At 36.5% G+C, this 27,682-nt stretch overlaps 1 protein-coding gene across 2 annotated transcripts in view; it reads right to left on the bottom strand.

Annotated features, from left to right (window-relative positions):
• PLCB1 (phospholipase C beta 1) overlaps positions 1-27,682 on the bottom strand; it is a 679,067-nt gene that overhangs the window by 438,517 nt on the left and 212,868 nt on the right. For both annotated transcript variants that reach the window (XM_041732275.1, XM_041732276.1), the window contains exon 3: positions 22,596-22,664. In XM_041732275.1, coding sequence (XP_041588209.1) covers positions 22,596-22,664 — 69 coding nt within the window. The remainder of the gene's footprint in view (positions 1-22,595; positions 22,665-27,682) is intronic.

Raw genomic sequence — 27,682 nt, 5'->3', positions numbered from 1 at the left:
AAATATTAGAGGAAATTATGCTTTCAGGTAAAAAAGGTTGAGAGAGATACCTGCTGTTTTTGCTAATCTGGATACACGTGTCTTTCAAGAATTGTAGTCTGTAGATGGCTGAGATCCCAAACTCTAATTCTAATCAGCAAGAATTCTGCTATTTTAAATATCAGAATCATATTTCCAAAATATTTAATATGTTTTATGGATTCAATACTTGTGAATACATCTTGGAAGAATTAAGACTTGCTTTTAAAAAATATACCACTGGTAAATATTTCCGGATCATGAAAAGGATCTTTATGTTTTTAAATTTAGAACCTTCAAATCACAGAATGCTACCGTAGCCACCAGGTAAGACTGCCAACTGAAGTATGGAATCAAAATGCCTTCACTGTATCGAAATGTATCATTTCCCTCAGTAGGAGTAAAAAGTGATATAACAGCTAGGGAAATATTTCATCCAGATTTTTTAATGCAATAAGTAATTTAAAGAGTATAACTAATATGACCTTATCATGGGATACACATTTTCTTACCCTGAGGAGTATTCAAAAGAAGAACAAAATAAGTGACAAGGAGTTTTAATTTGTCTCAAGGAAGGAGATTAGATGGCCTAAGCTTTAAAATAAAGAGTGTGATAGGAAAGAAATTCAAGTATCTAAAGGCAAAATCCTAGAATATTCAAGGTTCCTTCCATGGTTGAACCTTTGTGGATTCTTATTCACAGTCTTGCCAGGGTATCTTTCTGAAGAAACACAAAGTACCTTTCTAGCCGGGAACAAAAGTGAGGAGGTCTTATTATCAAGATAAACAAGTGTTGTGGGGAAAGTTTAGAATCATGTAGTAAAGCAAAGATAGACTAGAACCTGTGTCAACAGAACCTTAGAGTTTCCCAAGGAGCCTGATATCCTCTTCCTCAGAGGGGTAAGGGAAAAATAAAGAAAGAAAGAGAATGCAAAATAAACTTGGGAATTGTCCTTTTTATCCTCTATGCTAGGTACTATTTTATTTCATTATTTTAAAATCAGCATCAGGAGACATACTTTACACAAAGAAGTGCAAACCATTTGACATACCAGCCCAAATGGGGATTGTTTAAAACCAGTCTCAGGACAGAAGGAACCTACAAATTTTGTAATCCTGTATCTTAATTGTATACAATAGGAAATTGAGGACTGAGGCTTTGTACCCACATATATGCAGATATTTAGACAAGGTGCTGAAATAAAAACTTATGTCAGTTAACTCCTAGCACAAGGTATGCTTTCCAAAATATCACCAAACTCATTGCTTTTAATGAAGGTCAACCAGCTGTACTCCTTAAATTAAAATTTGCCTACAAAGAAAAAACAATCTTATTATTGCTATGAAATTACTTAATGTCACATTTTTTCACTTATTAAAAATACATAAAAAGTAGACACTTTCTGTCCATACATACAGAACCCCCCCAAAAATGCCTGACTTGTAGCTCAAAGTATAGAATAGATTTTGAAAAAATGAAATTATAGACAGCCCCACTATCCTCAATTAATGAGAAAGAAATAGTCCTAATTCTGATAGAATGGACACTCAAATTTCAAATTAAAACATGAATAGATGAGTTACTAGAGTCCCTGTCTCACGTAGATGCAGTCTCCAAATAATATTGGATGTCCATGAGCCTAATTATACTAGGTGCTGAATAAAATTAAGCCTCAAAAATAAGTCTAAAGTCACTCCTGGCATCTAGTCACCTGAGCTACATACATCCTGTCTCATTTCTGAATATCTATCCAGATTGCATCTACATACTACCTTTGCTATGAAGCCATCCCAGCTCCCAGTCCACTGGGCAAAATTAAAATCTTGTTATTCCCAAGCATTATTAATCAAGATAGTATTTCAAATCAGGAGGAAAATGATGGTTTATACCGTAATTAATGTTGGACAGGTGGGCCACCAGCTAGAGTGAAATAAAACTACTACTGTAGTAGACATTACCAATGCACTAATCTTAGGTCTCTCTCTTTTCCCTGGGCATAGTAAAGACTCTATTTTCCAGCCTCTTTGCAACTAGAGTGGGCGATGTGATCAGATCTGGCCAATGAAATGTGAATAGAAGAAATGTGTATTGCTTCTGGGCCGAATGCAATGAAGAATCCCTGTTGACTCTCCAGTTGCCTTCTCTCTTCTCCTACCACAGGAAATGCAAAGATCTCTTGTTGGGTTGGCATCGCCCATGTCAGAAACAGCCTATACTCCTGAGGGTAGTTTGGAACTTTTTTCAGATCTTCATAACATTGTTTGAACAAGAAAAAAGCTTCTGATGTGTTATTCCACTGATACTGAGGGATTTATTTTTTAAAGACTTATTTATTCATGAGACACAGAGACAGGCAGAGGGAGAAGCAGGCTGCCTCCAGGGAGCCTGATGCAGGATTCATCCCAGGACCCCGGGATCACAACCTGAGCCAAAGGCAGATGTTCATCCACTGAGCCACCCAGGTGCCCCGAGCGATTATTTTGTCATCATGAACTACCTTAGCCTATCTTGACTAATAAAGATTCCTTTGTCACTGTCGTAAAATAAGGTCCACATGGTTCAAAGATATGATCATGAAAACTAAAACAAAACCATTGGAAAAAGTCACAAATTTTCTGTATTATTTTAGAATGGATAGATTTTCTAAGCAGTATTTCAAATTAAAAATTCATAAAGAAAAGAATTAATAAATTTAACTACTGGGACGCCTGGGTGGCTCAGGGGTTGAGCACCTGCCTTCGGCCCAGGGCATGATCCTGGAGTCCCAGGATCGAGTCCCACATCGGGCTCTCTGCATGGAGGCTGCTTCTCTCTCTGCCTATGTCTCTGGCTCTCTCTCTCTCTCTCTCTCTCTGTCTCTTTGATGAATAAATAAATAAATCTTTAAAAATAAATACATAAATAAATAAATAAATAAATAAATAAATAAATAAATGTAACTATAAAAAAAACTCTGGAAAGCAAATATTACACAAAGTCAAATAAAAGTAAAAAGCTGGAGATAAGACATGATGCACAGGTTTTAATATATCAAAGTGTCTAATAAAACAATAAGAAAAAGTATAATATCCATTGGAAAATGGGCAAAGGATATGGTTGGAAATGCAAATATATTGCTCAGGATAAAAGATTCCTCTCCACTCATAACTGAAGAAATACAAATTTAAATAATAAAGATGTCCCTATTTTACATCCATCATATTTACAACATTCAAAAAATGGTTAACGAAACATAATGCTGGCAAGAGTGGAACAAATAGGTGATTTTGAATGCCACTGCTGGAAGTATAAATCAATACAACCTCTTTGTAGAGCAATTTGGTAATATATTCCCATAACTTAAAATGCACATGCATTTGTATGTAGGAATTTCAGTAGTAAAAAATTCATACAGAGCCATATTATGCCCAAAGATAAATTTAGTAAATAAATATTGAAGCGTTGTTTGGAGCAGCAAAACTGGATAAAACAAAATACCCGTTAAGAGGCAGCTCAATAAATAAATTTTGGTGTGTCTATAAAATCAAATAGTCTACAGTCTCTAAAAAAGAATGAAGTGGATGTATGTGTACCAATATAGTACAATTTGAGGCATATTGCTGATTAAATAGCCATTATTTACATAGAATTTAAAAAAAATGCCTTAATGGGTTGTTATCCACATAGGTTTCTTAGGAAATAAAAATAGAAATATGGAATAAGAATAAAAATTGGACTCTGTATTGCTGCCCCTGGGAATGGAACAGAAAAAAAATGGGAGTGGGGTATGCTTTTTAATGATAACCTTTAACACTGCCAGAATAAAAACCAAAAGCAATTTAAATACATTAAGCCAGACCAATTCCACTGCTACCCAAATGGCTAATATATTTTGAATTTTCACATCCCAAAGGTCATAAAATTGCAAAAATGATTGTTTCTGGTAATCACTGTCAAGAAAATTTCTGTCTCAAAGAAGAGTAAAGACAGGTCGCAGACAGTTGTTCTCCTGACATTCATTTAAAAGAAAAACTTACTCAACGTGGAACATCAGTCCAACAGTTAGGAAGTGAAACTGACAGCTCTCACCTTCCTTAGATAAAAATCCAATCAGAAAATTTGACATTTTCACCCACATAATGCAGCTAAGGTGCTTCCCTGCCACCACAAGCAGTGGAGGATGCAAGAAAACTTCTGACATTATGCAAGATTTCTATCCCATAAAATTGATAGACTTAAAAAGCACAAGGCAGATGCAGCATTAATCTGCTCCCACGTGTTTTATGGCTATTTAAAGGGCCTGTTAACATGAATAATGCACAGGAGTAATTTTTACATGAAATGTGCTCAGAAATTACAGAACGAACAACTCAATGATGGCATAGATTTCTAAGAATCAAATTTATAAGATAGAGAAATCACAAATATTCTTCTCTTTATTTCCTGAGCCTTGTGATTAAATTTATAAGAATTGTCAGTTGCTTAACTGATAATGATTCTGTTTTCTATTTTCTAGGATTTTTAAAAATGAAATTAAAAAATAGACTTTTGTAAAACCAGAAAATGGCATGCAGTAACCAGAAACATATATATGTAAAACAAAAATTGCCTTAGAAAAAATAAATTTTTTCATAGGGGGTGGCTGTTAAGAGGAAAGGAAAGAATAGTGTTAAGATCAAATTGGTAGATCTGATTAGTTAATAAAAATTATAATTCTGTGTGGGTTTTTTTGTTATTCTGGAATAGAAATCTATTTTTCATAAAAGAACTTGAATTTAAAATAATCTAATAAAAAATAAAATAGAATAAAATAATCTAATATACGTTAATAGCCAGACTGAACAATGAAATAGAATAAATAGTCCAGAAATAGATCTAGGTACATAGGGAAAGACTGTATCTGGTAAAGATGTTATCTCAAATCACTAGGACAAAAGCTGCACCTTTAAATAAATTGTGCAAAGAATGAACTTTTTAAATAAGTGGTTTGGTACAACTGGATAGCATGTTGAAAACAAGTGAAATTGGATTTTTAAATAAATGATTTTGGGACACCTAGATACCAGATTGGGGCAAAACACAGACTTCAAAATATAGTGTTATAATGAAAGACTATCCAGTAAAACAAGGAAATGAGATCCATACATCACAACACACAACATAAAAAAATCCAAGATGATCATAAAATCATACTTGAGAAAAACTGTGGGTGAATTTCTTGATAAACCAGATAAGGAAAAAAAAAAGATTTTGTGACTCAAAATCCAGAAACAATAAAAGAGAATATTAATAAGTGACTACATAAAAATACAAACAAAAACTTCCATGGCAAAGAGCACTGTAAGGAAATTCAAAAGGCAAAAGGCAAGCCAGAATATTTTTACACCTCTAAATTCTCCTAAAAAGCTCTAAAAAAGTTAAAGGGGGAAAAATAAGGCCAAATACTAGATAGAAAAATGTGCAAAATACAAGAGAAGAAATTTGTAGGAAAAAAAATCAATGGAATATCACTCAGCCATCAGAAAGGATAAATACTTAACATTTACGTAGACATGGATAGAACTGGAGGGTATTAGGCTGAGCGACATAAGTCATTCAGAAAAAGACAATTATCATATGGTTTCACGCTTATGTGGAATATAAGAACAGCTAAGAAGATTGTAGGGCAAGGGAGGGAAAACTGAATGGGAAGGCAACAGAGAGGGAGAAAAACCATGAGAGACTCTTAACTCTAGAAAACAAACTGAGGATTGCTGGAGAAGAGGTGAGAGGTGGGGTAACTGAGTAACAGGCATCAAGGAAGGCATATGATATGATGATCACCTGGTATTATACACAAGTGATAAATTATTGAACACTATATCTGAAACTAAGTATCTACTATATGTTGGCTAATTGAATTTAAATTTTTAAAAAGTGGCATCTTAGATCATTGGGAAAAGATGAGATGAGGGGACTGGATAGCTCTGTGTGTGTCCTTATTTTTACAAACAGAAAAACATAAAGGAAATAACTAGAAGGTAAGTAGGAATAGGTGGAAGGGATATGAATGGGAATGAGTCTTCTCTGAGTATTCTTAAATATATAATCTTAGATTTTGAACTACGTATTTTACATTTTCAAAATGTAAATTTAATAAAAAGGATGAAGAATAGTAGTCTCTAAAATTGAGCATATCTATAAATAAATGAATCCAATTGTATGTCAAATTAGTATAGCTCTACAGAAAGTAATTAATTTTAATACATTTGGAACCTATATCCTGAATGAGAAATGTTCTAAGAAATAAAGAATACTGCAAAGAAAGGTTGAGTTTTCACTACTGGATTTGTTATTAGTGACTAGTGGATTTTGTTATTCATTATTATTAACTAATATTTTTATTTTGGAATTATTTTTGTGTAGTCTGGGACAAAGAAGTACATGTATTAATAGAGTAAGGAAATTGAATTGCCACTATGAGAAAAGAAGAAATATCTACATGGATGAAGAGAAAATGAAAAAGAATCCTATAACAATGGATGAAATTGAATGTATTTAGACAGGTAATCCCACTGCTAGGACTATAATTTAAGAAAATAATAACAAAAAAGAAAATGGTAAATGTAGACAGATATTTGCTTCAGGGTTACTTATAATAGCAAACTAAAAATGGGAACTGTGTCACTATTCTCTAGAAAAAGTCTGGCAAATAGTTAATATAATTTCAAGTCAATGGATTATGTATTACTCTGCCATAAACTGATAAATATGAAAAATATTTAACATCATGGCTGTGCTTTAAGATATCATGTGAACTTTAATATGTCCTGTCTGCAAATGCACAGATGAACACTGACCTTTTGGGAGATAAACACATAGCTGGGATTTTCTTTTATATATTTGGAATTATTCAACCTTCAAGGCAATGTATCTAGTCTCCAATTTTCTTCAAAAACATCTTTTGTAGTAGCCTCAGATGCTGCCAACATTAATGACGGAATACCTTTCCGCCACTCTCTCCCACCTTGTTCTTGAACCGTTCTTTGTGTAAGCTCCCATTTTTGGTGACTGAGCCTTTATTAAGGCAATAATTCAAGAGCAGCCCCTTAAATGACTGGTTTCCTCTTCTCAGTCACACAGCCAAAAGGATTTATTTCTAGCCAAAGATGCATAATTCTAGTGTTCCAGTGAAATGCTAGAATTAATAGTGTGTGAAATTTTTGCCACATGCAACTAATACCAGTTAATGCTATTAAAGCAATATGTTTTGTCAGGATTAAAAAAAATATTTTGCATGGGCTTGGATTCACCACAGTTTGAATTTCTGCCTCTGAAGTAACAACGCCACACCTTATTAATTATGGCAAAGATGCCATCAACACTGTCAGATGACACTTCTGAACTTCCTGCTTCCCTCTGCCTCTGCAACTATATGGTTTAAGATACATGATTTATTGTCTAACATCTTGTTGCCAGAGAAACTAGCTCCGCTCACAAAGGCAAGGCATGATTCAACTCCATATATTAATTTTCTTTTACAACTTCATGGTTTCTCAATTCATCTTGAATTGAGCATGAATATTGGTAAATTAAAAGCAGAACATTTAAGGACATGATTAAAAGAAGCTTGATGAATTTCAAGTTACTTGGAACATTTCTAAGAATTTACTTAAAGAAGTTGAACAATGTAACTCAGTTAAGAATCGGGGAAAATACTGACAGCAGAGAATTAATCTATTACAACTTTTTGTAATTTACACACTAGAATAATAATATACTTTGTTTTTTGAAAAAAATGGTAATAAAAAAAAGGGCTTTAGTCACACTTCTACAGTATTTCAAATGCTCCACAGTGTCCTTCAAGTAAATTATTTGACTTACGTTTTATCATCTGGAACCATGAAATTTTGAGCAGCTAGCCATAAAATTAAACATTGAGTCAGGTTGCTGTTACTTATACAATTTATTCAACATATTTTCCAAGGCTTTTATCAACCACTACTTCATATAAAATATCTATTTTTAGACATTCTACCATCTATTCTTTTTCAATATTATGCACTAATTTATTTGAAGCATTATTGACTTTAAAACCGTGTAAACATAAAATTTTATTTGCACCATGCAGCTACTGCACATCCCTAGGTATATGTGTGGGACAGAACTAACATAAGATCTAAAATTAATTTTACTTAGATTTTCATCTGGTATTCACGTATGTAAATGCAAATATGTAGATAATGCCTACTAATAATCTTTATCTTCAAACAAAATGGCATGAATGGATAATGATTATTAAAGAACTATGTTTTCAGAGTCCCCCAAAATAAAATAAATCTCTCTCACTACTCTCTACTTTGAACAGTAGAAATTTAATTTATCTATGGCAAAAATAAGTCAATAGTTAATTTCTCAGATCAACTATATGTGTCCCTACACATAAAACTTCTTCTTTGACTTTTATTAAATTTAGGCTAAAGTACTATAAGAATGAAAACGAGTGTAATTCATATACAGATTCCAAATGACTTATTAATTCAACTTCAAATGAAGACAGTGAAATTTCATTTTTAATTAACATTTGTAGAAAGAAAAATTATGTTTGGTAAGTAATTTCCAAGCAGGTATTACAGATCCTAGTAAGGAAATGCTTAATGTAAAATCTGAACATCATCTTAGTATTTTTGAAATATGAATGACGAGCATAGCTCCTTTTTAAAAAATGCTGTTCGAGGGGCAACCCCTGTGGCTCAGCGGTTTAGTGCTGCCTTCAGCCCAGGGCGTGATCCTGGAGACCTGGGATCGAGTCCCACGTCGGGTTCCTTGCATGGAGCCTGCTTCTCCCTCTGCCTGTGTCTCTGCCTCTCTCTCTCTCTCTCTCTCTCTCTCTGTGTGTCTCTCATGAATAATAAATAAAATCTTAAAAAAAAGTTAAAATGCTGTTCGAGATAGCATTAAAAGAGAAAACTTGGCCAGAGAGCAAGAAGCCTACATAATACTAGATGGCAGCTGCAAATATCTAAGAGAAAAAATTCAGACTATGGCTGATGCAGCAATGTGTCTAATTTGTCAAATAATCCCCCCAACTGCAAGTCTTAAAAGTACAAATTCACAACTTCTAATTGAAATAACAATAGCTACTATGCACAGAGCCAGGACCAGGAAACATATTATGGCCTTTCATCCTCACAAAAACCCTACGAAATAGTATTCTGACCTTCATTTTATGTATGAGGAAATCAAGACACGAGGAAGTGAAGTGACTGACGGTGGCCACACAGATAACATTGGTCAAGCCTCTTAACCACCGCGTTCCTGCCATCTGAGGGGACAGAGTTAAAGCCTTCACTTCCAAGGCATTAAGTCAACTCATGGAAACACTTCTTTATAGGAAACCAGGCAGAAGTTCTGGCTTTTGAAAATTATTGCTCTCCAAGTAACTTCTAGCCACCTTTCATTGAACCTCAACTCAAGCTATATCTCAACTTAAGAGCCTTCCAAGAAAGCCAAGGGGCATTAATTTTATGAGTGCAAGCATGTAAAGCCATAGGAAACTGGTCTCCAGAAAGAATTATCAGTAGAACTGGAATTCTACCCAGGTAGTGTGCCATGCATTAGGTGGGCCTAAATGCCAAACTACTGTGGGAACAAATTAATTTCTCATGTTTTGAATGATATGTTGGCAATGCCAATGGCTTTCTGTCAAAACCAAGGTATAAATTGGGAAGAAGATACAAAGTGGGACTCATACTAACACAGTTTAAAATGAGTAACAGTCCATGGTGGAACACAAGATAAAGTCCAGCCATGTGTTATCAAAGGATTTTTACATAAAGAAAGCCCTTTCTTATTTAGACCACCCAGGAACTCTGTCTTTGAACATTTTTAATCAGGTATCGCATGATAGTGGGAATAAGTGTCACTCTTAAGCTGGTGTTCCAGTCCCATATGGAGTGTGATAGATTTCACGAGAACCAACTATAGAAACACTTACCAAAGTGATTCAGCAGAACCTTAATCCTATGAGATGCCTTACCAAAAGGTCCATTGTCAAAAAAAAAAAAAAAAGGAAAATGGCCCCAGTCCGTGTCCAACATATCAATCTCTGAGAAGTTCTGTAATAAAAAAATCTTAGCATCTTCCAAACATACTTGATTGGACCGCAGTTTTATCTCATAACACCTGTTAGTTTTCCAAGGACATCGCTTGGAGAAATGCTGAATTACTGTTTTTAAGAAGTATTCTCTGTCCTGGAGAGAAAACAAAGTGACTCTTCACAGAGTTACACCCATTTATAGTTAACAGTGTTCAGCAAATTCTTCCAGTACCACTGGTCCTACCGTGAAATCAGTAATTCCTGGATATAAATTAAAATGTCAAGAAACATCTGGATGATGAAGAACCAAGAGGCTAGGAGAAAGTGTCTGGGGGAGTGAAGCGGAGAGGGGAATTCTGACCTGTTAGACCCAAAGGTCCTGTTTCACAGGTAAACACCAACAAATATTCTGCTTAAGTTTGGTTAATCCATCTCCTGGAAATCGCTATGGACATCAATTTCAGCAGTATTAGAAAATTTCATTTCTGCCATTAACAAAAATCAGTACATGAGCAAATATTGTACCACATTATTTTGACTTTTCATTGCCACTTTTTAGGTAAGATCAACACTATTTCTTCAGGTACTTGAAATTTCATGTTCTAGAGAGCTGTTTATGTTCACATTCAGGAAAGAGAAAAAAAAGAAAAAAAATCTATGGCAAGAGTATTCTTTCATCCCTGAACATATCTTTGTGTCAGGTATTACACCCAAAGTCTGCAATGTAGGATTTCATATTTTTATGGCAAATGGGATAAGTGTAAGAATTCTCAGCCATTTCCCATTCGAAGATGATAAAAACAAAATTCTCAGAATAAACTAATACATACTTTTAAGTTCCTTCCACTCTACTGAACTGCCTCACAAATTAAAAGCACTATATCACACTTTATGGCTGGGAAAGCCATTCCAGGTATGCATATTATTAAATTGTCACAATTACTCCATAAATAACACCTTCCCTTCCCCAGACTTTTTCTTCAATTATGTCGTGTGCCAAATAGCATTCCATTTTTTTGCCCTGTTGGACCAGGTGTCAAATCGTGTGCCAATTTACTTTAGAACCTGATCTTCAAAAAGAAAACAATTTACATTATGTACACACACACACATATAACACGTATATATGTGTTATATATATATAACACATAAAACACATGTGTGTTTATATGTATATACACACATATGCTTAATTTCTACCCCACTCTTGCTGAGTGGCTAAGAAGGATAAATTGAAAAGTGAACCTAAGGCAGATATCTAAGTCGCCATGAGTGAGCTCCCAAAGTATCCAAACTAAGATTTATCTCTTGCTACAAACCAAAATCCAACTCATAAGACAACCCTGTCCAACAGGAATTATCATTGCACGGAGAAACTAAGAAATCTTTCCGAGATCTCTTAGTTAATATGTGCACTGGGATTTGAATCTGGGTCTATTTAACTCCAAACCATGTTCTTCCATTTCAAAATACTATTTCAGATTTTGCTTCCATCACTTCATAATGTGAAAAAATATGTCAACATGCTCTTAACTGAATATAAATTGTTCTAAGATTATTTTGATGGTTGGGAAAATCTAACAGTTTGCAAATCCAGATAGTTTTTAAAAAAGAACAGTAAGTCTTAGGGCAATAGATTGCTGATGGCCTTTTGTGGGCAGGTGTTTGGCTGCAAAGATAAATATGCTTCAACCTCATTTGTGTACAGTTTATACATAAAAAATAGATTTTCATGGGTAGATATAAATACTAGAACTACAACGTATAAATCTTTCATTCTGAAGCAATCCACAGTAGTGCACGAAATGTCATTGTAAATAGATAAGTTGTCCAACTCTTGCTTTTGCTACTACAATATATGACATAAGCATCAGCAATACATTTTCTTTTTTTTTTTTTTTTTAATTATTTATGATAGGCACACAGTGAGAGAGAGAGAGAGAGGCAGAGACACAGGCAGAGGGAGAAGCAGGCTCCATGCACCGGGAGCCCGACGTGGGATTCGATCCCGGGTCTCCAGGATCGCGCCCTGGGCCAAAGGCAGGCGCCAAACCGCTGCGCCACCCAGGGATCCCAACAATACATTTTCTTTACTTGCTAAAATTCATTCATGATGATGACTAAAATGTATGCGACATATACAACAGATATGAAAACTGTATTAACTCTATTAATTGTATTACTTGCTTTTTATCATTGAGTCTTTGCAGCAATCAGATAAGCTAAACATGGAGATTATTTCCATAAATTTAGGTGGGAAAGCTAAGTCTCAGAGATGTAGAATACCTTGCTGAGTTATTGGCTTTGAATAGTGGCCATCTGACCTAAGGGTTTGTGCACTTATTGACTACACTTTACTAGGCATCTATAATGAGCAAGGACACATATTAGGTGCTCTGGTGTATGAAAAAAAATGAGCACAAATGGCTGCTAATAAGAAAAACAACATATTCTGAAATAAAGGCACCTTTAAAGACCCATACTGCTTATTTCTAAAATGATTCCTACTACCCATTTTATACACTTTGACAAATTCCTTCTACCCATTTTATCCACTTTGACAATCCTATGATTATAAAGAAAAAATCTATTTATATCAGATTAATTTTGAAATAATCCTACAGTACAACTCTCTATAAAGAAGGAAATTGTAAACTTGGTTTTGTAATGTAATAAGGAAATAGTACCATAGACTAAATTTTGTGAGAATTCATATATTGAAAGCCTTATCTCCAGTACTTCAGAATGTGACTGTATTCAGGGGTTAAGGTCTTCAAAGAGGTAAGTCAAAATGAAGCTGTTAGGATGGACCCTAATCCAATACCACTGATGTCCTTACAATGAGAGGAAATTAGGACCGAGTGGAGACCATGTGAGGACAAAAGATGACAGCCAATCAGAAATCAAGGTGGTGGACCTCGGAAGAAAACAACTCTGCTGATACCTTGATCTGTTCTAGCCTCCAGAACTAGGAGGAAATAAATTTCTGTTAAGCCACCTAGTCTGTGGTACTTTGTTACGGCAGTGAGAGGAGATTAATACAAACACCATGAAGCACTTTATGTTAACTAAGCCAAATCAAGTTTAAGGGAAACTATACTAAAAACAAAACAAAACAAAACAAAAAAAGAACCAGTCTTTTTGACAAGCAAATACTCCAGGAAAATCCTCAATATCTTACTGTACAAAATCCTTATTTTGAAAAACAGAAACCATTCATTTAAACTGGTGCTTTTTCTTTAGGGTAATGATTCTCAAAACTTTGCTAAACACAGGAATCTCTGGGGAACTTTAAAGAAAACATTGGTGCTTGAGTCCCACACCAGACATTTTGATTCAACTGATCTGGGTGCGGCCTGCACACTGAGATTTTAAAAGGTACTTCTCATATCTCTAAATTAGAACCCAAGATTAAAAACCCTTTAGCAGGCGGTTCATGATGCAGAATTAATTTATGAAATAAATATCAGATATATCCACAAGATGGCGTATCATTGCATTTGAAAGAATGAAAATTGATTAATGTTTTCAAAATGCAATCTATACCATTACATGAAGAATGAATTGAGTTTAGATTGAAATTATGACAGATAGGAGCAATGGTAAAATGAATCACAGCCTTCTGAAAAGACCTGAGGTTTAGATAACTCATTTTACTAATCCTGTCTTCAACAAGGGGTTCTCTCTGGGCCAAATGAGAATGCTTGTGGCTGCCATGTCTTTGCCTGCTATTACCTCTTGGCAGAACTGGGGTCCCCCATTCCCTCTCCATAACCCTTCAGGGACCTTTTGAACTCTTTGGCAGTAGGGTACTAAGACAGACACTTGGTACTCTAAAAAATACTCAATCTTTATTCAGCCACATACATGTTCAGTTAGCAGTATTTTACAGATGGATATACATATATACTGAGTTATGTAGGCATTGCTCAAATGCTCAAATTTAGTTCTTGATAAGAGACATACTCTTCTTAAATTTGGGAATTTATACCAACAACCCAGAAAAGACGTAGCCTATCTGTGATTGCTTGAAAAAAATAAAAAAAGTAAAACGCTTTTAACCATTGGAGAAGATATTCTATACTTTCAGGGTAACTTTTAAAATCTTCCCTTGTAAAAAAAAAAATAATAAAATAAAATAAAATAAAATAAAATAAAATAAAATCTTCCCTTGTGAGAAGAAATGTGTGGGAAATATCAGAAAGGGAGACAGAACATAAAGACTCCTAACTCTGGAAAATGAACTAGGGGTGATGGAAGAGGAGGAGGGCGGGGGGTGGGGGTGAATGGGTGACGGGCACTGAGGGGGGCACTTGACGGGATGAGCACTGGGTGTTATTCTGTATGTTGGTAAATTGAACACCAATAAAAAGTAAATTTATTATTAAAAAAAATTCTTCCCTTGTTCACTACTGAATGGTGAAGACGGTGAGGGGCAAGTGGAAGAGGCAGAGGAGTTTTAAATGCAAATATACATTTACTGAGGGAACCATTCCTTACCCCTCTCAGCATCCTGATATTTCTGCCACCAAATCTCTGACTAGTTATATAAAGGTTTTTGTTTCCAAGGAAACCAAACCACTGACATCTATGGAATTTAATGAACATAAGAAAGGAACCATGCCATATAATTTACATCTGGAGATAAATGTGACTAGCTGTCAAAACCATTACACACACACAAATAATTCTGTGAAATTTTAAGCTCTATTTTTCTCCATTTAGTAAAGATGCAAATAAATACTTTTATGGAAACAGGATGACAACAAACAAAAATTCTTGCACCATGTCAAATTCCTTCTACCCATTTGCACCATGTCAGGTAAATTAAGAAATAGCTAAAACCAAAAATATGGGCCAAAGGTAGAGCTCCTTAGCAATTGAGAGGACAAGAGAAAAACCTTTATTTTGTTGTATAAAGGGTTTTCTTCTTCCCTCAACTTCAAATATCTGCATCACATTTTATGGCTGTGGCTTCACACAATGGTGGAATCTGTACAAAGTTAGAGAAATAGCTTATAATCAGCAGAGGGGGACAATAAATAAAGCACTCATTTCAACTCCCGGCCTCATGGATGATTCATTGAAACCACTGTTGTAGAACATCCAAATAACAGCTCATTATGAGATTTATATATTGGCATCCAGATCCTGTGATGAGCTATTTGGGACTTGACAACCCTTAAATAAATAGCCTATTTTGGATATTAGCAGGAAATGCTGTTAATATGGGGGGAAATGAAAGCATATATAAAATGGTACCTCCAATAAAATTAAAAATGCACAAAAGTGAGAAAAAAAGCTAGAAGGAAATTTCACTATTTTACCTAAATGACTATTCCCTCTTTGAAATACTTTTTTAAGGAAATATTCTCTTCTGATTCTTCCCCTCCTTCACTGGTTGCTCCTTCTGTCTTTTCCTTTTTTTTTTTTCTGTTATGGTAAAATATGCATGCCATAAAGTTTACCATTTTAATGATTTTCAAGTGTATAAGTTAGTGACATTAGGTGATATTCATTGTTTGTAATGCAACCATCAACCACCATTGATCTCCAGAACTTTTTAAACTTGTCAAACTGAAATTCTGTACCCATTAAATAATAACTTCCAATTCTCCTATTCTTCTTCTCCTCCCAGTCCCTGGAAACTGCATTCTACCTCTGACTCTATGGATTTGCTTACTCTAGTTACCTCATATAAGTGGAATCTTACAGTATGTGTCTTTTTGTGTCTGGCTTATTTCACTTAGCATAATGTCTTCTTATTCATGTTAGAGCCTGTGTGGAATTTCATTCCTTTTTGAGGTCGAATAATAATCCATTGTGTGTGTGTGTGTGTTTGTGTGTGTGTCTGTGTGTGTGTGTGTGTGTACTGTGTTTTGTATATCCTTCTATCGATGGACATTTGGGTTGTCTCCACCTTTTGGCTATTGTGAATACTGCCACTGTGAACACTAGTGTACAAAAATTGAAGCCGCTGCTTTCAATTCTCTTGGGTATATACCATTCTCAGCCTCTTTCCTGGCTCATTTTCATCTCTTCAAAGTTTAAATGCTGGATGTTCCAGGGCTCAAGCATCAGTCCTTTTTCTTCTTCTATACCTACATTCTTTAAGAGACCTCACTTAGCTTTGAGATATAAATATTCGCTTACAACTCCATGGCCAACCTTGTCCCTGAACACCAGATCTGTATATTGAAATATGCCATATCAGATAGAAGCCCAATAGGTACCTCAAACTTTAAAAATCAAAAACTAAACAAAACAAAACAAAAACCATACTCAGAGTATTTCTGATTAAATGTGTTTCTTCCTTCCCAGCTTAGGACATGGCAACTCAATTCTTCCACTTTCCCAGGTCATATCACTAAGCATTATTCTTGAATCCTTTTTTCATACCTCACATTCAATGCATTAACAAATCCTGTGGTGCCACTTTCCAATTCAGAATCTGACATTTTTTGCCTTACCTCTATACCTCTTGGTCAAAATCATTATCAACACTGCCCAGGACATTTACAGTAGCCATTTGGTTGGCATCCCTTCTTCCTTTTTCTTCCTTTATTTTTAAGGTCTACGCTCCATGCTGTGGCCAGTGATTTTTTAAAATTATTTTTTAAAGATTTTATTTATTTATTCATGAGAGACACAGAGAGAGAGAAAGTGAGAGAGAGAAAGTGAGAGAGAGAGAGAGAGAGAGAGAGAGAGGTAGAGACACAGGCAGAGGGAGAAGCAGGGTCCATGCAGGGAGCCTGATGTAGGACTCGATCCTGGGTCTCCAGGATCATGCCCTGGGCCGAAGGCGGCGCTAAACCACTGAGACACCCAGGCTGCCCCAGTGATGTTTTTAAAAGCAAAATCAGATCTCATCAATGCTCTGCTCAGAATACTCAGATCCTTTCTTAGGTCTTTCAGAAGAAAAAGTCACTGTCATTTGCCTGGTCTACAAGGCCAGAATAATATGGCCCCTGGTTACTTCTCTGACTTTATCCTCCTTTCTGTCTCGCACTCTACTATAACCAACTGGCCTCCTCCCTATTCTTCAAATATACCAAGCATATTCTAACTTCAGGGCCTTTGCTCTTACTCTGCCCTCTGCCTGGAATGCCACTCCTTTTCTTTTTCTTTTTTTTTTTTTTTAAGATTTTATTTATTCATGAAAGACACAGGGAGAGGCAGAGACATAGGCAGAGGGAGAAGCAGACTCTTCGCAGAGAGTCTGATGCTGAACTCGATCCCAGGATCACGCCCTGAGCTGATAGCAGACGCTCAACCACTGAGCCACCCAGGTGACCCGCCACTCGTTTTCTTAATTAACATCTCTGCTCATATCACTTCATCTTATCAAAAGAATTTCCTTCATTATAACTCTAGAAAGCAGCAAGGACTCTACAACTCATGGCCAATGGTCTCCACCACTCATGGTCAATGATCTGTGTCCTGCTTTGGGTGTCTCAGTGGGACTTATCTGTTATCTGTTTCACCCACCCAGTGAGATACTGGAGTCTGCTTGTAGGGCTAGACACTGTGGTATACATTGCTTTACAAATCCACATCTAATGGTTTTAAAAGCCATCATTTTTATTTAGGGATTAATAAAACAAAAGCTGATCAATTTTTTAAAGTTCATTTTGCTGTAATCTACCTTAGATGATTCTAGTAATACTATACATCACATAGAATTTAACTGTAATCTAGATAGATATAAGGAACTTGTATTCCAATTAACATTGCACATCTGAAATAAACTGCCCTTTATCTATAGAAGGAATTGGTCAATTGTTAGCTAAGTATGTGAATCACTTTTCTTTGGATGACACACAATTTGAAAGTAAAACTACACAAATATTTTTCAATGGTTTTGCTACTAGTATTATTGAGAGTGAATGTCAGCAACAGTTTTCGTGTTTGAAACCTGGGGTGGTTTCTGTTATCAAAGGGTCTCTACGGAGTCCAAAGCAATCCTACAATGGCTTTCAAGAAGCCACGTGCAAAGTTTCACATAAATCTTTCTTCTTTTCTTTAAATTTTGTTTGCATTGCACCTTACCTTGGTTAGAATGTGATCTGATTTTTAACTAAGTTCACCTGATTTTCTACGACCAAGATAAGAAGTTTCTGGTGATGCAAACTTTTCAACGTTAGCTTTATAAACTGTAAGATGGAGAACCTTGGCTTGAATAACTTCATATTTTAAAAAATATATTTATTTATTTGTTTATTTATTTATTTGAGAGGGGAGAGGAGCACAAGTCAGGGGAGGAGGAGAGGGAGAGAATCTCCAGCAGATTCCCTGCTGAACACAGAACCCAATCCAGGACTTGATCCCACGACCTGAGCCAATACCAAGAGTTGGATGCTTAACCTACTGAATCACCCAGGTGCCTCAACTTCTCATTTTAAAAGTTGGAATCAAAGGTTAGCCAACTTACACACCTAAAATCCTGTGCCTCCTACACACCCCATTACATAGATGAGGAAGTAGAGGCATAGACAGAAGCATGCTACTGGCGGAGCTGGCATCCAAACCCACATCTTCATCTCCAGTAGATGGTTCCATCTACTTTTCAGTATACCCACAGATGGAATACACCCTAAGAATCCTGAGGATAAAAAAACTATCTTAGCAGCAGCATTTTTTTAAACCTTTATGGCATGGCCCATAGTAAAAAATACACTTCATGTTGGAATCCAGAACATACCATACATTCACATGCATGGAAAAAGTTTCATGAAACAACTTGCTCTGCACAAGATGTTAACATTTTTCATTCTCATCAGATCTATTTCATTGTATTAATGCTGTACATGAGCCACGGAATTGATCTGCTGGGTGAAGAACCAGCACTAATAGATCAGAAATCACAGTGATCTCTTTTACTTTTTAAAAGTAAAGTTCATTTTGAAATGAAGATCCAGAGAATACGTGTATCTAGCATATGCAAGATGCATATCCCATAGCACCTTGCCTCTATATGTGCTCTATAAGCTGAGGAGGGAGGCAGAGGGAGAGAGAGAGAGAGAGAGAGAGCAAGGAGGGAAACATAAATACCTTTTAAATTTCAAAGGATAGGACATTGTTTTTCTTTTACTTTTTTTTCACATGTGGATAAAAATCTTCCATTTAAAAAAAAAATCTTCTATTTTCTCTCCAATGAGAAATTTTGAAACTGATAACTAGAATAAAGGCTGCCTAAAGAAAAGCCAATCTAGAATTGCATATACTGTGTTGGGGGGTCGACATTTAAAAATCATTAATGGCCAACACATAGAGCCTCTTCCATTTCTTATAAATGTTATTTCCAATCACAGCAGGCACAGAAAACAGTTCATCTTCAGCTAGATTGTGGATTTTTATGTAATAAGATACTGGGAGAAAAACAAAAATGATACAAATACACAGATAAATATTTGCAGGGTGCCTGAGTATTTTGATAAATAATATCTGCTCCACACATGTTCTTCCTTCCTTTATGGTCTATAAAGCCCCGCAGAATGCCTTCCACTCAATCTGTCTTCATGTAACATTGCCTACCCATCCCGAGTTCCATGCTTCTCTCATTCTATACTGATTATCTTGATGCTTTTTAATCTTAGGCTCGCAGTCCTGCTGCTTTATTCCAGCCAAACCAAAGGTCTCCTCATATATGCTGTCCCCACCCCCCTAATTCAGAGGCCATTCACCTCCTTCTATGGGGAAGCCGGAGCTGCCAGTGATGGCAAGCAAAGGATGTCAACCAAGGGGATCCTGGGGATGGAAGAGGAATCTCTTCTAGCACCTTGGAAGCCAGACTGTCAAGAGAAAGTAGTACCTCTTCCCTGGAGACAGTTCTCCAACAGCCGCATGAGACTTCATCTAAACCCCATGCTTCCATTAGATTTTCAGTGCATTCCAATCATTTCTAGCAATTAAAAAAAAATGTATCCAGTTTGAACTGGGGTTTTCTTTTGCAACTGAAATAATTTTAAACTAATAGTCATACCACCTTCTTTCTTGCTTGTCAATCCACAAAGCCCCTTTCAGCCAGGTCCCTCCCCCAATCTCCCTTTACAACATAAACCTTTCCACATTAAGTGGAATAAAACTGACTTTCTGAAAATCTGATTGAAATTTTTGATAATAATAAATACAAAAATAACACTGATAACACCAATAATTGTGGATAATATTTAGCGAGTGCTTATTAAATGGCAGTGAAAAATTAAGGCAGTGGTGCTCAAATTTTGCTGCAAATCTACTTTTCAAAAACCCACACTACACTTAAACCAGTTAGAATCTTGTGGCACCAGACCCTTTGGGGGTAGGAAAGGGCTTCACCAGTTTTTTATAAAGCTCTCCAGGTGATTCCACAAGCAGTCAAATTTGAGAACTCCTCTGCTAAAAATTTGCTAATGAATTTTCATTCAGTCCTTATGGCAATGATATAAAGTGTCCATTTTATTATAACTACTGTTATTGTTATCATTATTATTACCACAATGTAGCCAGTGAGGAAGGTCAGGCAGGTATGATGCAACAGAACCCAGATTTTAAAATATTAAGGTCGACTGAATTTCTTGAACACCAGCAAGAAACAGAAAGGAAAAAAGCCACGAACATGGATAATCCACAGAGAAAGCAATCTTTGGTGGGAAAAAAAGTAAAAGACAAAGTATTCTGAATGCTCAAGTCTGCCCTGAAGTATTTTAGGATCTAGTCGTGATTTATCAGCTGAGCACTATACAGACACTAGTTCTGTTTATCATCATTCAATAGACATGTATCCAATCACATCCATAAATGAAACACTGAACTGATAATCAGGCCGAGTGCTGCAATGAAATAGATGGAAGCCCCAGGGCTCCGTCTCAGATGTCTACAGACAAATGGGGGGTCTGATAGAGTGTAGGCAGCAGTCTTTAACCAATATTGATCATGAAATTTCACGTTAGGCCAATACACTTTACTAAAGACAAACTTCATAACTATGTTATCAATAAAGTTCTTGGAACTAACAGGCTTACATGAAACTTGGCTGGAACATATTTTGGGGAAAGAAGATGGAATTTCTTTCCTATACTAAAAACTGGACAATTCTGAATCATCAATGAAGGATTGCTACAAAATTAAAAGACCAAATGACTGAAATTCTATTATCTTACTAAGAGGTGAAGGCAAATAATAGACTGTTTTCTCATGGAAATGCTTATAGAAACCTCCTAGAGGACAGCCTGGGTAGCTCAGCGGTTTAGCGCCGCCCCCAGCCCAGGGCATGATCCTGGAGACCAGGGATCAAGCCCCACATTGGGCTCCCTGCAAAGAGCCTGCTTCTCCCTCTGCCTGTGTCTCTGCCTCTCTCTCTCTCTCTCTCTCTCTGTCTATCTCTCTCATGAATAAAGAAATAAATAAAATCTTAAAAAAGAAAGAAAGAAAAGAAACTTCCTAGAAAGTAATTCAGATTTACCTATCTTTTCATTTTTCACATTTTCCTATAGATCAGCTTAACTCCTACACTAGTAAAAGCAGTATTTGGGTGTTTGCTCCATGGCAAAATTTGCCAGCAACTATTGCACTGGTAGGTATCTGAAGAATAATCATTCTAAGTGATTTTTTTTCTTTCTGTCTCTCCACAGCAACACATAATTTTTGATGTCAAAGAAAGTATTTTGACTTTTAAAGAATAAAACAAAAGTTGCAGGCAGATACTCAAATAGAAAATCGCTAGTTTTATATCAATTATGGTAAGAGGCAGGAGTTCCTGAATGGCATCTGTACTTCCCTATTTGACAATATTATCTTTGCTAGAAAGGAAGTATTTAGAGTACTAAAATTTAAATACAATAAGAGTAGTTTCACATTTTAATGACAAGTCAACACATTCCGTTACTATATTCAACCAAATAATCTAAGTTAAAAAATTATGTTCTTCATTCAATATTTTAATGTTATCATTAAATCTTCAAAAACTAAATAAATTGCAAACACTGCTCTGAATATGTCTTAAGTTTTTCAAATGAAAATGAATTGATGGGCCGCCACATAACCAATCCCAAAGTTCAGCAAGTCTTCACTCTGGACATTTATAGAAGGACTTCACACCCTCTAGCTTCATGGATGGAATGATGGCAATTGCAAAGTATTTGAATTATAGGGTCTTATTCATCATGTATAATTCATCAGGTTATTTCATGTATGTATATGAGGCTCAAGGAAGGTTTCAAGTAATTTAAGCACATTTTAACTACTGAGGATTACCCAGCAACTCTGGCATTGTTATATATTTTTCAAACAAAACTAAAATTAAAGGACAGACAGCAAGCCCCTATGTCTCAATTACCTATATATTTACTCATGGTTGCCTTTTTTTAACAAAAGTGGAAATATTTAGGGCATATAGGTTTCTGGAAGGACTGGCTGTTTTATTGTGTTTTACAACAGTCTACAACAGAGAAACTTTTAGTTGGGGCAATTAATTGATACCATGACATAGCTAAATAATCAAAGCAGCATCTGGTGCTTGCACAATGTTCTGCTTCCTACCTTGGGAGCTTTGGCATGTTTCCCACATCTGGCATCCTTGACAAGGCTGAGATCTAACAGCTCCGTCTCCTGGAAGGCAAAAATGTGAAATTGTTAAGCAACCACACAGATCACCTTTCTTTGTTTTATATCATTGACATCATTTTTCAAAAAATAATATTATCTTGAGACATGCCTGAAGATTTCTCTGCAGTTAGGATATTTTTTCTCTCACATTGTTTACCAGTCAAATTTGAATTGCAACAAGGCAGCTAACTGCTAACTATTCAGTTTAATACATGTTCTAAGACACTTTGAAAGTATAATTGCTGTGGATAGGGTCCCCAGTCTATACCATGAGCCATTCCTAAGTCATGATGAACCAAATCTTCCTGTCCTGTAGTTGAAAAGTAATCCTGAGAGTCAGACTTAGTGTGAAGATATGGGAGTGGCATGGGGTTTTAGGGATGAGGGGTGGAAGAAGATGCTCCCATCAGCTCTGCTGCCCAAGATAAAGAGACGAATTTGCCTTACCTACCTGCCCCCTCCTCAGCTTTTAGCACACATATCTTATGCCCCAATCTTCCTTTATTCATCATATATTACCGAACACCTATAATATACAAGTTACTCTAAGATAGAAGATACTTAAAATATGTTTACTCCTCCAGATGGACTTGTCATCAAACAGGGGAGTAAAGAAATGTGTATGTGTAAGACCGGGGACAGTATTCATGCCAGCTATTAAAGTTAATTGCTATTGGGGTCAATAGAGAAAAGAAAGTTTTTCCCCTAAGGTCCCAGAGAAAAGTCATGTAAGAGTCACTGAGCACAGCGAAGAGGAATTGGAAGGCATAACATTGGCAAATATTCAGACAAGAAGGGACCAGAAGTTTGTGCAGAACCTTGGGGTATTTATGGCCTTTAGATGCTTAGAGATGGAGAACATTGCAGGGGGAAAGGGTAGGAAGGAGGAAAAAGATAGAGGGGCACCCAGGAGGAAGGAACAGCACAGGGAAGATGTAATGGCAGTGTGGGAGGGTATTCTCATAAGCAACGTTAAGTGTTTCATTGCTGGGGCACAGAACAGATAAAGAAAAGTCATGGGAGATAATACCAGAAAGGAATATGGGCAAAAGGATGGAAACCTTGAGAGTCTGTCTTAGGACACTGAACCATGAGGTCTCTGACACACACATCCCTGAGTTCTACAGTAGACCCTACACCAGCTAGATGGAACTGGACTGCAATGAACAGTCATCTTAAAGTGACTCCTGCCAGCCATCCAACCCATGCTAACAATGAGATAGTTGGATGCAGAAATCTAATCCCCTTCTCCTTGTAGGAGGTGCTGCATGATAATTCAGCTACTCAGACTTTCTGGACAGGAGTGGGTGTAATTTCCCATAGCTCTTAACATTCCCAAGTACTTGTAGCTGGGGTTCCCAAACAATTCCTTCAAACAACTGCCACCAATTCCAAATGTTCGGTGCAAAATGGTCTGATTATTTTCTTGTACTTAAGGTTGGTCTCATGATTAAAGCATAACAGTCACAGAGAAGGTAGAGTCCGTCTACAGGATGCAAAATCACACAACAGGTCCAACAGACACCTAGCTCCTGCACATTTCTCTGTGAAGGCAGGACAAGAAAGAGTGCCTTCTTTTCATTTGCTCACCTTGGCCTTCTAAGTTTGCTTTTACCCATTTTGGTGGATCCTTTAATCCTTTCCTTACCATATGCAACTCTGGAAATCCTCCCAAACTCTGGGGTGTGACAGGTGGCAACCCAGCAAAGATCCTGCAGGACAGAATAAGTGGTACTATAGTTCCCATAAGGCCATACTATCCACAATATTGAAGATCATCTTATGAGTGTTAGAAAAGAATGGCCTCGATGCAGGGCTCAATGTTTCACTTAGGCAAATGCATAATAAAGTCCTCAGACTTTTAGGGATGGAGCAACTGGTCTGGATTTCTTATCCCCACAGCAAGACAATCAAAATTTGTGTTGGAAGGAGAGAAACAGGAAGAGAACCAGACTTGAAGAAACTTCATTCCAAAGACCAGAACCAAGTGGACATTTGAGAGACAGGAGACCAAATGAAGATGAAGGTAGAGGTAACTGGAAGAAAGATGAGAGCCATTACAGGGAGGTAGAATTGCCTACAGGGAGGGAGAGGAGTCATAAATAGCCCTAGGGTTTCCATATTCCAAACTGGAATTTGGGCAAAATGATAATGCATTTTTGGAGATGTTGGTTTGAAGGGTTTATCCAAGTGGAAATGCCAGAGGCAGCTCCTGCACAAAACCAATTATTATACTCTAAAGGAGACATTTCAAAGTACGCTGGAGATGTGGGCTATGACATCTTTTCAGCTAATACACAAGAATGAGAAACAGTCTGCTAGCCTTACAATTTTGTGGTTCTGGGGGAAAAGAGGGTTAAAGGAAGAGGAAACAGTAGGTGCAAATGCACAGAGGCAGGAATTGTGTGCAGGAACTTACAAGTCACTCAAGATACACAGCAGGGTGCACAGAGAGTTATCACTAACACTTCTTGACATGGTAGTCCTTACATGTGTCTCCTCTTTATAATTATCCATAAAACACAGACACATATGTTTGGTATTCTTTTCCACAGATGTTATATGATGTTTTACATATATGCAGAATAGAAATTAAACACACAGACATACTACATTTACCTAATTTTATTGCCACATTTTCTATTCAAGGAAGTTCCTCTCAGTTGAGCAAACAATAGACTTAAACTTTCCTCCATTGTTTATACACACAAAGCCCAAATTGAGTTCACAAAGAAGTAGATCTTAGCAGGAGTCATTATATAGGCTTTTACATTACAGATAATGAACACTGTTTTCTACTCTCAGCTCAAGAGGAAATGTTCATCCCCCAAGTCACAGAGGGGTACTTAACGCCAACTGCCCTGGGGATTCATTCCAATACCACAGCGACTAAGAACCTTCTCTCGCCTGCGTGTAAAATTGTGTGTGCAGGAAAACCACCGCAGGGCACTATCAATGTGGGTAATGTGGCATGGGAAAGACCCAGGTGGAAAAGCTGTCCATGGACTCGTTGGAGTAGAAAGCAATGATTAAAATAGTGTCTCCCACTTCTATTAACATACAGCAGCCACCCCTCTGGGGTTTAACTACATCCTATTATCTCTCTTCCACTAAAAAGAAAATGTGGAACCCAATGCACAGGACCACAAAAATGTTGCTTGTGTCATTAAAAACTTTTTCTAGGTTAATTTCTTCAAGCTAATAGTTTTAACAACTCACTCTCATTATTAGAAAGCAGTGAAATGGTCCCTTTCTCAGTTCATTTAAGAGATACTGATTTCCAGCTTTATAGAATTCACTATTCCTTTATTCCTCTCTTTAAGAGAGGGAGGTCACATGATGTTTAAGTAGAAAACCTGGCTTTGAGGAAGGGCTCTAAAATTAACTGGTTATGTATTCAACCAATCATAGTACCACACCAAGCATCAACTGTATCATCGATAAAATGAGTGTGATAACACTTTCTACATCAGTGGCTCTCAAACCTACATTAGAGTCACCTGGAAAACGTGTTAAAACATTGACTGGCTGAATGCCATCCATCCATTTCTGGTTCAGCGGGACAGGAATAAGCCTGAGAATCTGTATCTCTCATAAACTCTCAGGTGATCCAGATGCTGCTGGTCCACTTTGACAAGCACTGATATATTCTCATTCATGCGATTGTTACATAAGGTTTCTTAGGGGACTATGACTGATAAAATTATGCATTACTTATACATTATAATATGTTGTATGGAGAATCTACGACTGTCGTTTCTTTATGCAGGGAAGTGTCAAATAAAAATATTTTACTTACTGAATGCAAAAGTGTGCCTAGCAGTGAATAATCTAGGCTTCAGTTTAATTTAATTGAAGGAAAACTACTGAATGACAGATGGCATCAACACCTATTCTAATAAGTGTTCTTAGTATTAAATTTCACCCTATACAAGCAAATGTCTCTGTTCACAAATTTAAAAACTCACTGACATTGGTTTATATTTGCTTAAATGTTATACTATGTAACCTGTGTTTTACAGTTAATAACATTAGAGACATCTTTAGAAAAGCAAAAGAAGGAAACTGGTTCTCTCTCACCTCTAAACTCATCCAACCTTGGAAACAGAGTTGGGGTGTCCAGAGAAAGCCTGTGGGCTACCCTGACCAGGAAAGTTGGAATGAACTTATTTCAAGGCACACAGTACCCCCTGCAGAACTTGGAGACCACACTCTTAGGACCCCTCCCTCACTTATCCACTGAAGATTTGACAGATATGCCTCTTCCTTTTGTCATTATGGATGAAAGTGAATTAACAGTAATCAAGGATTTATTTTTGATGTTTGGAATGAGTGATGAGAAAAGCTAAGGGAAGACCAAATTATCTCTGATGTTTACTATTCAGCGGAAAGATTTCAATCCATCAGCCACAAACCCACTGTGAGGTAGATGAGCCATGAAATGCACTGCAAACTCAGGAAAGAATACAATTTAAAAACCAACTCTTTTCCAGAATACCAATTTCTGTGCATTGTCACCAAATTCCATTAGTCACCCGATATAATAACGTACTTCAAGTTCACACAATATATAATCAGAGCAGCAATTACAGTCACAAACATTTCATAGGGAAGTTATTAACGGCTGGGGGTGTGTGTAGGGGGGTGATTACGGACACCTCCCCATGTGGGAAATTCATTAAGTCGTTCAACCTTGATTTACCAAAGGTAGAAGACATTAATATGTTTTATTGACTGTCAAACCTCCCTAAAATGCCCAATGTTAAAGAAAAAAAAGAACTATTTTAGAATTCTTTAATGAAGGGTTTTAATTTAAAGTGAGACAGATGAAGTAGATCCAGTTCTTTGTCCCTTAACTATATTTTACTTCTGAGGGAGTGAAAAATCTGCGTAGAACCTCTAAAATAAAAAAAATCCCTGCATTCTCTCTCAGTCTCTTGTTTCCTTTGTTGCCTATCCTTCAATTTTGTCTTTTCTCCACCGCCCCCCTCACCACAAAGTCTATAATTGAGCCTCAGTAT

This window comes from Vulpes lagopus, chromosome 18 (genome assembly GCF_018345385.1).
Source record: "Vulpes lagopus strain Blue_001 chromosome 18, ASM1834538v1, whole genome shotgun sequence".
NCBI classification, from domain to species: Eukaryota; Metazoa; Chordata; class Mammalia; order Carnivora; family Canidae; genus Vulpes; species Vulpes lagopus.
This window is presented reverse-complemented; position numbering and strand designations above follow the sequence as displayed.